A 12,096-nucleotide genomic window follows, 5' to 3' on the forward strand; every position below is an offset into this window, starting at 1 on the left:
CGACTGTCTGGCAGTCAGACGATGTCACAATGGACCATGTATTTGTGTGTGTGTGTCTATGTGAGTGAGAATTCTTTCTTGTTGGGTTTACAAAGCCCTGGTTGCATTCATAATTTTCTAGAAAATCAGTGTCGGGTCACAACCCCAGTGTGAACAGTTATCTCTAGAGAGCAGAGAGTTTTATCTGGCATGGACAAACTTACTGGTTGGTTTTCTAGATACATGTTTATTTGCAGTTCAAAGACAACATAGAAAACTCCAGAGTAGAAGATGCTACCTTTTCGTTTGCGCTCTCTTAATCCCTTAGTCCTCGTAAAATAAACATTCTCAAGTGTAAGCAGTGGGAAATAATGTAAACTCTGCTGAAATGGAAAATAAATTAGTTGCTTTCAAACCCGGTGGAGGTCCTTTCACCGGACACCGTACTCGGTTGCACACAGAATTCGGTCTTGAACGAAGAATAAATCTTTGGCCTGTTTCCCCATTTCTCCCGCGTTGCGCAAGAAGCATATTTCAGATTCGCTTTCTTCTCCAACAGCAGCAAAAGGCGAGGAGTTGTCTGCATTTTGGGAGCCTGGGACACAAAACATGTTTCAGGGGTTTAAGAGCAGCGTTTTACTCTATGGTGTTAAACTGTTAATAGAGTTTTAAAAAAGCCGGAGACTATAAGAAAATTCAACAGCAGATAAGCAATTCTATTCCCAAGACGAGGCTGGGATCCCTATCTGGAATCTTTTAAAAGCAGTGGAGAATTCGATTCCACATCACTCTGGGACCGAGTCAGCATGACCCTGCAGGCAGCGCTCTGAACCTCTGAAAACATCAAGCAGAAATTCCAAGATTCTAAATTTGGGCTCCACAGTCTCTAGGATCCTGCTGAGTGAGAACACTCAGGATTTTAGATTAGGAATCCTGTCGTCTTTGATTTTGGTTTCTCTTTTATAGTAGGCACAGAAAGCAGGTCTGAAAAATGCATTTAGGGCACGAATAGAAGGGAGGAGATCTGGGCCTTCTTACTGATGTTAAAGCTTTGCTGTTTTCTCTCAAGGAATATTAAGACTCTCGGACACTGCTGGACCTGCAATCTCTTAGAGAAGTGAGCGAACAACATTTTAGAAAGAACAAACACCTCATTTCCAGAATATATGTGTTCACCACTGCAGAAGAAATATAAAGGCAAGGGTTTGGACTTTAACCTGAATTTGTGCATGGAAGAATTTATCTGCTGGGCAAGGAGTTCACACTTGGCTGGAATACAGTGAGTCAGCCTCCCACAGATGAGCGAGGGGTCTGGAGCCAGAAAGGATGCTTGCTTAGCTTCAGAACAGAAGACAGTGATGAAGACAAGGGACTCAGAACACTGCCCTGGCACCTGATTCACGTCAGGGAAGTAAACAGAAGACAGAAGCACTGCAAGCATAACCATTAACAACAAAAAAATATTTTTGAGATTACGAAAGGAGATTGCCTGGTGCAGACCTCACCCCTTCAGAGAGGTGGCCAGCGTCACTTGGTGGCTCTGATGATCCTAGACCTGAGGCTCAGTGACTTGTGAGGAGGGAAGGAGGGTAAGGGGGATGAGGGTGGGCTTAGTGGCCTGGAAATAACCCCAGGAGGGCAAGTCTGGAAAGACCTTCCAAACGTGAGATGCGTGGAAGACCAGCTGGTTAGCCACGTGACCTTAGTATCCAGTGGTTTTGTGTTTAAAGGGGCTTAGAGTATGTGGTTCCACATTTTAAGAAGAGTCAGAGTGTTGGTAGAAGTACAGAAAGTCTGAATATAGATTTTACGAATTGGAAATGCAATAGCTATGGTGAGAATTTAAAAAGGAATCAGCTGTGTATTGTTATCTAATTATTCATAAAAAAAAAAAACCCAATATCAGAATTTTATGAAGACAGAATATATGAAACATTCTATCTTGGTATGGGACGGGTAAGAAACCAGAGTGCCCAAACAAGTTTTTTTTCTTCTTTTTTTTTGAGGGGAAGGGGTGAGAGAGAGAGAATGTGCACACACACATACACACACACGTGTGAGCAGTGGGGGAGATAGAGGGAGAGAGAATCTTAAGCAGGCTTCATGCCCACGGTGGAACCCAATGCAGACTAGATCTCAGGACTTTGAGATCATTACCTGAGCTGAAATCAAGAATCGGATGCTTAACCGTCTGAGCCACCCAGACATCCCCAAAAAAGTTTCTTTGAAAGGGAGTTAAGAATTTCCCAATTGTTAAACTTCAAAATATTCCATTTTAGTTAGATAGGAGAGATTTGATTATTACCACCTTTCAGATGTCAATGAGATGTTAAAGAGGGCATCTTAGATTTAGTCACCATCATCTTTTATTTAAGTGGTTTGGGCTTCTAATTGTGTACTCTGAGGATGGCTTGAGGTGATGTACTCACTGACCTTTTTCTTGGAGTTTAATGACAATCAACAGTTTTTGAGCTGTTCCTTGAAGATTTTTTTTTTTGTTCCCTGAAGATTTTATTTATTTATTCACGAGACACACACACACACACACACAGGTAGAGATAGAAGCAGAGGCAGAAGCAGGCTCCGTGCAGGGAGCCTGACGTGGGACTCGATCCCGGGACTCCAGGATCATACCCTAGGCTGAAGGCAGGCACTAAACCGCTGAGCCACCCAGGGATCCCTGAGCTGTTCCTTGAAAAGACAGTTTTAATGATCACCGGGTGTTTTATGTAAGTGATGAATCACTGAATTCTACTCGAGAAACCAAGATCACACTATGTTTACTAACTCAAATTTAAATTAAAAAGAAAAGAAAAGAAAAAGACTCAAGTCACAGAGCCCAGGTGCTACCATGGGAACCCTGAAACCTTGTGGTTTGCCAACTGGGAATGACAAACCCTGACCGCAGAAGGGCTGCAGGCAGCAACCACACTCTCAAGATTAAGATTAATCCATTTATGATTATTAAATATCACTGAAAATTTCTGCTCACAGGCAGCTTAGGGAAGAAGTGAGCTGGTATTATATTCTTTTTTTTTTTTTGCATGTGCAGTTCAAGAAAAACTTCTTTTGGTAATAACATTAAAGCAGGACTCGAGTCAATCTGATGTACTCAACATAACTGCACATCAAGACGAAGTAAGGGAGTCTTTGCATTCTTCAGGAAATCTGCCAGACTTTATTGTCCATCTGAAGCCTGCTGAGGCTCAGAAATATGAGAAAGGTTCAGAATGAGAAACCAAAAGGGTGGTGGTGGTGGGGGGAAATCAAAGCCCCAACTCCAACCATCTGCAAATAAAAGACTGAAGAGTAATGTGGCAGGATCAGTTTCATTGGGACAAACAACTTATTTTAATTAGTTCTGTTTGGTGCCATCCAGAAGAATGAATCATGCTCTTCTTCGAACAATAGTGAAAGCACCACAGGGAAGCCCTGGCAAGGAGCAAGAGCTCACATTCTGGTGATTTCCTGGCATCTCCTGTTCATATGAAGTCTCACACTATTCCCTAGAGGGTGAAGTAAGCAGGAAGAGGGAGGAAGTGGAAAGAAAGAAACAGTCGTCAATGGAGTGCAGTCTTCCATGTGGCTCACGTCTGCAACACGTGCCACAAAGTATAACGAGCGTGCTGCTCTGCGGCTGAGTGCATGGAACTATCTGGAATCTGACTGCTGTGGGAGCAGAGCAACCAGCCAGACATTTCCTTTTCTGTTGCCCAAATGTCTAAGTGGACTATCACCCAAGTGTTAACATTTTAATTTTTTGTACGTTTACTAGCCACAGACCTCTCTGACTGTTAGTGGAGGTGCTCTTGGACTGCCCTACGTGTGAGGGCACAGAACAGAGAGACTGTTTGTGGGGTCATGATCCTGGGGAGCCCTTGAGAAGGAATATCTGCCTTGTACCGTGGTTTGCTCCTGTGACACTGGATCCATTTTCAGTTGTGTAAGCAGGGTCAAGTGATGGGGTTTTGAACCACTGCCCAACCAGCTTAGAAACGGGATTGGGCAGTTCACGGAGCAGGGAGGAGCCCTGGATGAGGGAGTAGGAAGGGAAAGTGACATTCAGTGAGAGAGTTCAACGAGAGACAGCCCTACTATACTTGAATTGAAGAGAACTTGGACAAAGTCATAGCTTTTAATGCCCAAATAATTATCTTTGGTTATATATATATATATATATATATATATATATATATATATATATATATATAAAATCACCCAGTGATCCCAAAATTATAGGTCTGTGCAAATAACTGGTTACCATCTTCTAGAATGGCTCAAAGTTCACTTACTCTGTGACTGAGATGCAGAGGGCATCCTTTGGTTTGGGCATAAAGTGTGGGGTGAGGTAGAGAAAGGAGATCCTGAGCAAGTCTCGGCATTTGTGTTTATTAGCTGTGCAAGTTGAGCATGCTGCTGACCTTCTTGGGTCAGAGTTTACGTGGCGCTGAAATAAAACCACTCATCTTGCTGGGTTGATGCCAGCATGATGTGTGATGGGGATGGCAAAGTGACTTGTGCCAGCTACAGAAGGAGAGGCAGGGCTGAGCAGGAGAAAGACAGGCTTGCAGGCCTGTGAGTCAGGGCCACTCTGCAGCTACCTCTGCTCCACAACCACAGGGGAAGGACCTAACTTCTTGGGACAGCACCTGCCTCCAAGAGATGCTGACCTCCAACCCTTGCTCAGCCTTTAAATAAAATCCGGAGTTCTAAGTGTATGTGATAAGAAAGCTAAGGATGTAGCCCTCGACATTACCCGAGTCTTAGTTGTGGTAATTGAGGTATAACTGGGTTTTAATCACCCACTTGGAGAACAAATGAAAATGGATCACAAGGCAGGAAAAGTTCGATCTACGTGAGGCAAAGGATGATACACACTTGTACTAGGTACTGGGAAAAAGTGACAAATGGCAGAAATATGGCACAATGGGTTCTTGACATGAAATGCGCAATTATCCCCAAAGACCAAAACAACATCATTATCAAGGCTTCTGTGTGCAAGCTTTTTTGTTAAATTAGTCTTTTTGTGGAATTCTCTTTGCCAGTACTGACGCAGATATGAAATGCGGTTATGGTTAAAGCTAGATATCGCCCCCACTCCTCAGTGATGGGCACATTATAAATAGCACCAAACACCACATATGACCCAACCCAAACAATTCCACACCTGTGTTAATGTAATTTCACAGAGGTATGGTCCCTTACTTTTTTCATTGTTGCCTAGGTCTTCAGCGTTTTAGCAACAAAGACTTACGAAAAGAGGAAACGGTCTCCCCATGTTGACTACTGGTAGTGAAACCAACAAAAGTGAGAATCCTGGAGGCCTGGCTCAGGGCCATAACTCAGGGAACTGGAGGTAAGTGTCTTTAGGTCAAGGAAGCTCGTCTGGCAGGCCCATGGTATGCTGGCAGAAGGCGGGGTGGGGTGCTGGGCTAAGGAACAGGAAAGGAGCGAGTGGGGAGACTGCACCGGGTCTGTTTTGGAAAAGGAATGTGTTTTGCAAATATGGTGAGGACATGTTTGATATATGGGATGGAGAAACACTGCTTTAAGCCTTTACAACTGCTGATGGGGTTTACAGAGAGCATGATTAGGAGTGTGGTCATTTCTCTTCATGAAGGGAGGTGAGGACAGTAGCCAGGAGGTTGTGGCTGGAGTACTGAGGGGCAGACATGAGTAAGACCCAGGGACCCCCACTGTGGGCTGCCTAAGGGAGCTCCAAGTTGAACCCTGACCCCTTAAACTGTGAGGGCCATGAGCCATCCAGGGGTCTCATTTCTGCTGCTCTGTCTTTCCTATGACTCACTGGGCCCTCTGCCTTAGACAACCAGGTGCATCTTCATGTGTCTTTCCAGTGGTATAAGAGCCTAATCCATCTGCTGTGCCACAGTTGTGAGTGTTATGGGTTAAATTGTCCCCAAACAGATATGTGGATGTCCTGATCCCCAGATAAAGTCAGTAAGGTGGGCCCTAATTCAATGTGACCAGTGTCCTTACAAGAAGAGAATGCCACGGGAAGACAGGCACACAGGGAGAATGCTTTGGTCACGGAGGTGGAGGTGGAAGTGATGTGGCTGTAGCTGAGGAACACCAAGGACTACTGGCAGCTACTAGAGGTTGGGAAGAGTCTACCAGTCTCAGAGCGGGCATGACTTGGCTGACACCCTGACTTTAGGTTTCTATCCTCTAAAACTTCAGGAGAATAAGTGTTGTGGTTTTGAGCTGTCTACTCTGTTATGGCAGCCCTACGGAGTGAACAAATCCAGATTCTTCCGTCACAGGATTCTAACTGTATACCAAGAGGTAGGTGGTAGGAAGGTAGTGTTATACTTACAAAATGACTGCAGACACTGGGGTCCCCCCTCATCTGTGGATTCTCTTTCCATGGTTTTAGTTATCCAACAATCAGTGTGGTTTGGAAGAAGATGATCCTCCTGACTTAGTGTCAAAAGGTCAATAGCAGCCTAGAGCTATGTCACGACACCTACGTCATTCCCCTCACATCACCTCATCATGTAGCCATAGTCATTTTATCATCTCACATCATCACATGAAGAAGGGCAAGTGCAGTACAATAAAATATTTTGAGAGAGGGAGAGAGAAAGACCACATTCATATAACTTTGATTACAGCATTTTGCTATGACCCACTCTCTTTTATTAGCAGTTATTGTTGTTAATCTCTTGCTGTGCCTAATTTGAAAACTAACCTTTATCACATGCATGTAACGTACAGGCAAAAGGATGGTATACACAGTGTTCAGTACAATCTGTGGTTCCGGGCATCCACTGTGGGGTGGGGCAGGGGTTGTGTTCTTAGACTGTATCCACATGAATGAGGAGGGACACGGTATGACTTTAATTCTGGAAATATTCTTTTTATGAGTTTACAGGGTTCCTTTTTTGTGTGGCAAGAGATGCCTTAAATAAATCTGTATTCGAAGGGGAAATGATTTGACTTTCACTGGACTGGAGCCCATCTAACTGCATATCCACATCTAGGAGTGACCGGAGTCACGCTCTTATTAGGTAGGAATTCACAGTAACCAAGTCAGGAAATGACTTATCAGACTGTGTTTTGTGACCGGTGATATATTAGAAAACCCAAATAAAGGAAAACTAAAAGAAAGGAAGGAAAAAAGAAAAAAAAAAAAAAAGCCAGTAGAAAGCATAGCATCGTACCTGAACTGGGTTCTGTGGAAGTCAGGTTCATTCAGAACAAGCCTTTAACTTGCTCCGTTTCCGTATCAAGATCTATATCATAGAAGCAGGGCCGGGTTGGCAGCCCCGGCATGGTGCTCATCTGGAGGAGAAAACAGAATATGATATATCAGCAGATGCTGCAAAGTGAGAACTCCGAACACGGTACATCTAATGACCAACGTCACCTACATAATTCAATTCAGCTTCCCATCACTTCGGGTCAGACATACCTGTAGCTCTTTAAATTTGCCATCTGCTATTTCAATCTTTGTTTAGGAAATGAAATAGAAATGGCAGATGTCAACTTCCTGGAAATGGAGATCATTTACCTCCCCCCATGGCCCCATAGCACATCGTAGCTCTGAGACTGATTTTCAAACCGTTTCTTTCTAAATCACACCTTTAAAAATGTGGAGACCCTTTGGTTGAAGGGGCCAGGGAGTGTGGGTGAAGTGAACAGCAGCCTCCTCCTCACCTGCAAGACACATTTTTGTAAAATCGACAATTCTCCAAGGCCAGTTTGGAAACTGTTGTCCTGATGGCATCTGCTCTGCTCACTGTAAGAACAGTAACCGATGTTTACTGACCCCTAATTCTGCACTAGACGCTATGCCAAGTTTCCCTTTGTTTTTTACCATCCCAACAACCTACAAGGTAGGTAATTTGATTATTATTTCCACGCTACAAGGAAGGATGCTGAGGTCTACAGAGGTTAAACCACTTGCCCAAGATCACACAGGTTGTGAGTGGCAAAATGGGAAATTGGACTGCATGCCTATCACCTCAAATGACTCGTTGAACAACTACCACGACTGCTGGGGCACTCTATGAGTCTATGGCTTTTACACGGATAACTTAATTAAGTCCCCTACTACCCTTGAAGGTGGGTACTAATTTTAGTCTCAACTTTCCATAGGACAGAGGGCATTCAGGCACAAAGGCATGTGCTCAAGGACATCCAGCAAGTCAGTGGTGGAGACAGTATTAAAACCAGGCCTTCCCTCCTTGCTGCTCTGGGGCAGTGTGTCCAGATCAGAGTTTATCAAAGCACATCTCTGCCCACTTGAACCAGAAACCCTTGGTATCCTGGGGAAAACTGCTGATTCCTCTGGTGACTCACACACTAAAACACGGTCTAGGGTCTAGATTGTGAGGCTCCTGGATGATCTAGTCTTCATTGATTATTTTAGTATTTCCTACTATCCTTTAATATTGCACTTTTCACAAAAAGGATGCTCGTTAAGCAGTGCTGCATGCAATCATTTGGAGAAAAGACACCTGGGACTGTGCTTAGCTTAGCTCTTCAAGGATTAAGTGCTGTGTCTTGCAAAACTGCCTGCCCTGGCTGGAGAACATTCTAGTGAGATGAGGCTGTGAAACAGCTAGCCCTTACAGCTCCAGGGTCCACGCACTGCTTCCCCCCAGCAGCAGAGCTCAGCTCTCTTACCTGCTGCATCCCTTCTGCAATGACTCAGGACATCCCTCTCTGCCATGCGCCACCCACCCCGACCCCAGTCCACGATGTGACACCCTCTTGCTGCCTGTACTAGGTACGGTCTGTGGACCAGTAGCATTGACATCACTGTGGGCCTGTTTGAAATTTCAAATCTCAGAACCCACCTCAGGCCTGCTGAGCCAGAATCTGCAACTTTAGCAACTCCCACGTGAATCATGTGCACGTTCCCGTTTGAGAAGCGCCGACTTGGACAGTGTGGCCGAGGAGGCCTCCTTTAGCACAGGGAAGGGGGCTCCCCCTGCTAGACGTGGTGAGGAGGAAGGGGACAGGAAAGCCTGATTCACCCCTGGCAGGGCTGCTTCTCCCTCCCTCCAGGGCAGCAGGCGGGGAGGACATCCGTGCACCTGCTGGCCTCACTAACCATCTGCTCCTCGAGACTGTGGCGAAGGGGGCTGTGAGTGTGATCTCCGTGTGGCTGAATGCATCAACACTGAGATGTACAGTGGCTAGCTCCTGTCTGGCTAATTGCATAAGACTGCATGTTAGGGACATCACGGGTTAAAAAGGCTTCAGAGCCCTGCCTGGAATATAGCTACCATTTATAACATGTCTTTGGGAAAATGTGCTCCGGGTTTCAAACAACTAACTGCAAATAAAGTTTCGGCACAGAGCCTGCTTGAGGGTGGGGAGTCCCCCTCCCCGCCCAACGACTTGCTGTATTTTAAAACTTTACTGATACGGATGGCTACTTATCCTTGTTACATTTCTGTTCCTAGCAGAGCATTTTTCTCTGGTTACTTCAGTGGCTGCACACATCTGAGGAACCCCAGAAGGAAACCCATGTTTGCTCTTCTAGCACTGGGACACCAAGCACCAAGGTCACTGGTGGCAACTGTTCTGATTTTTTTTTTTTTTTGCCAGTTGCCTGTGTACAATTCACAATGGATACTCTACAGCAGTCTTCCTGCCTCACTACATTCTGACGTGGGCATTCGCAGATGCCTTTATAATGTGTGTGGGGGTGTGCATTTGGAGAAAGGAACCAGCATTTTATAGTTTCAGAAATGAATGACCAAGGGACGCCTGGGTGGCTCGGTCAGTTAGGTGTCTGCTTTCAGCTCAGGTTATGATCCCGGGGTCCTGAGATCAAGCCCCGCATTGGGCTCCCTGCTCCACGAGGAGCCTGCTTCTCCCTCTCCTTCTGCTGCTCCCCCTGCTTGTGCTCTCTCTCTTTCTGTCAAATAAATAAATAAAATCTTAAGAAAAGAGAAAGAAAGAAAGAAATAATCATATTTAGCCACAGCAATGCAGCCCCATCTCTTAAATCAACTCTGGAGGTCGAAGGCACATTTAGTAGTTAGAATGTTGCCCAGACTTTGAAGCTTTGGAGGCTGCAACAGTCCTGTCCCCTGGGGCAGATGGCATTCGGAGACAGGCCTAAATCCATACACGGTGAGAAAGTTCAGGAAGAATGCTGTGCACCTTGGCCCATCCGACCAAAGCCACAGTGGCAGCTTGTACTGTAGAGAACACAACTCCACTGCCTGCTTGTTGATGCAATTTTTACTGACGTGAAAATTCAGCGCTTCATCATTAACTTCTTTGGCTGATGTTAAGACAGAGTGTGATTCATGTTATTCCTAGAGCTCCTCTACTGGCTGCAGTGAAGCAGAGCTTGCATTTTTTTTTTGTCATTCCGATTCTTTCAGAGCAAAACTGGGAACTAAGAGAAGCCAAAATATCAAATGATGGGAGGTGTGAAATATGTTTCCTCTATTTTCAACCCATTTCTCTCAGTGGGAGAAAATAAGTTCTATCAGAAGAGTTCCATGTTCCTTTCCGGTTATGCAATCATCGCTTCCAAGAATTAGGGCTACTTATTGGGGCCTGGCAACAGCAAACAAAAAAGCAGAGTCTGAAAAGTCTGAAGAGTGAAGGGACCCCCACCCTGCGGACAAAGAGTGATCCCCAATAAATCTACTTTTATTGATTTATTTATTATCTATCTATCTATCTATCTATCTATCTATCTATCTATCTAGAGACAGAGACATAGGCAGAGGGAGAAGCAGGCTCTATGCAGGGAGCTCAACACGGGACTCGACCCTGGGACTCCAGGATTATGATCTGAACCAAAGGCAGGCACTCAACTACTGAGTCACTTAAGCGTCCCTAAATCTCCTTTTAAAATAAGTTCTCCTGCCTAGCCAACACAATATGGAATTATGTTAACAAGGCTTATGACACTCACATCAAATTCTCTCCCAATGAAAAACTCTGTTATCCAAGGGCTGTGTCTCTAGACAAGAGCCAGAACTGTACTATGTTAAAGAAGGAATTTGGACAGCCCTGGGAGCTGACCTCTGGCCCCACGCCTGGGGTCAGAGGTGATCTGTGTTGACTTTATTTGTGTGTCCTCCAAGAAGGCCCCCTGCTTAAAAAAACCGGGAGGCCACTAAATTGTACTTACTTGTCATGCTACATCAATGGATTCTTTTACAAAGGCTGAAAAACAAGGGCTTTTGCCCTTCATGACTGCAGTTTTAACTACAACAAATCTTCCAAATCATTAGTGATTTGGGGCTAAACTTTGGAGAAATGATGAATTCTATGGTATCAACATACATTAAGCCTACTTAAAGAGAAAATATTCATATACTTAAAGTAGTCATTGTAAGTAAAAGAATATTTTGCATGTGAGTAGGGAGATTATTAAAAATTCTGTTTCATGATAGGATCGTAAGTTCTACTTAACCACAAGATTGTTGTTTTGTTGTGTTTGAAATTTTTTGACTTCTCCTTAAATCTACTACTTTTCATACTGCATAAACCATCCAGTTTCATTTTGGTTCAGAAATAAGCATTTTTGCTCACATCTGTTTTGTTCTAGCAGTTCACGATCTGAGGTGAAATCCCGTTCTATACACGTCTTCCCTCCCTCCAAAAGATGATAGAGCACAGTTGATATATATCACCTTGGTTTTAAGAATTGAATGTCGGTGGTAAGAAAATGTAAGAATTGAAAAAGACTGTAATAGTTAACTATATTATGCTATAACTTAAAGAGATTTTTCCTGCTTATGAAATAATAACTCCAAAATCCTTTATTAATCCCTTATTAAGCCAAAGTATTTTCTGAGTTGTAACTACAGTGTCCATTGCTTCTCAGCCTTTTGGCTAAGATCAAGCATAAATACAGAGCATGGCAATATTAGCCCTCAGTAGATATGATCTCTGTTTAGTAGCTAGCGATACTCTGAGAGCATGGGGATGTGTCCTGTTGAAGTACACATCTTTCCTGGTGGCCTATGAGGTCCTGTTCCCGTGTGAAGGGATGCGGTAATGTTTCATTCAACTCAGCAGCCTTTGATGAGGGCTCACTATGGGGACACCAAGGTGCCCAGGACCTAGTCCCCCACTTCCAGACGGAAAGACCAATAAAACAGACCATTGGGATAT

General features: G+C 44.4%; 1 protein-coding gene across 2 annotated transcripts in view; it reads right to left on the bottom strand.

The window, feature by feature from the left end:
• Nucleotides 1-206: 206 nt before the first annotated feature.
• The window catches only part of MTHFD1L (methylenetetrahydrofolate dehydrogenase (NADP+ dependent) 1 like), a 186,689-nt gene continuing 174,799 nt past the window's right edge, over nt 207-12,096 (bottom strand). For both annotated transcript variants that reach the window (XM_072767891.1, XM_072767888.1), the window contains 2 exons: nt 7,161-7,281; nt 207-574 (listed from right to left, as the gene is read on the bottom strand). In XM_072767891.1, coding sequence (XP_072623992.1) covers nt 7,192-7,281 — 90 coding nt within the window. In that variant the 3' untranslated portion in view covers nt 207-574; nt 7,161-7,191. The remainder of the gene's footprint in view (nt 575-7,160; nt 7,282-12,096) is intronic.

Source organism: Vulpes vulpes, chromosome 1 (genome assembly GCF_048418805.1).
Source record: "Vulpes vulpes isolate BD-2025 chromosome 1, VulVul3, whole genome shotgun sequence".
Lineage (NCBI taxonomy): Eukaryota > Metazoa > Chordata > Mammalia > Carnivora > Canidae > Vulpes > Vulpes vulpes.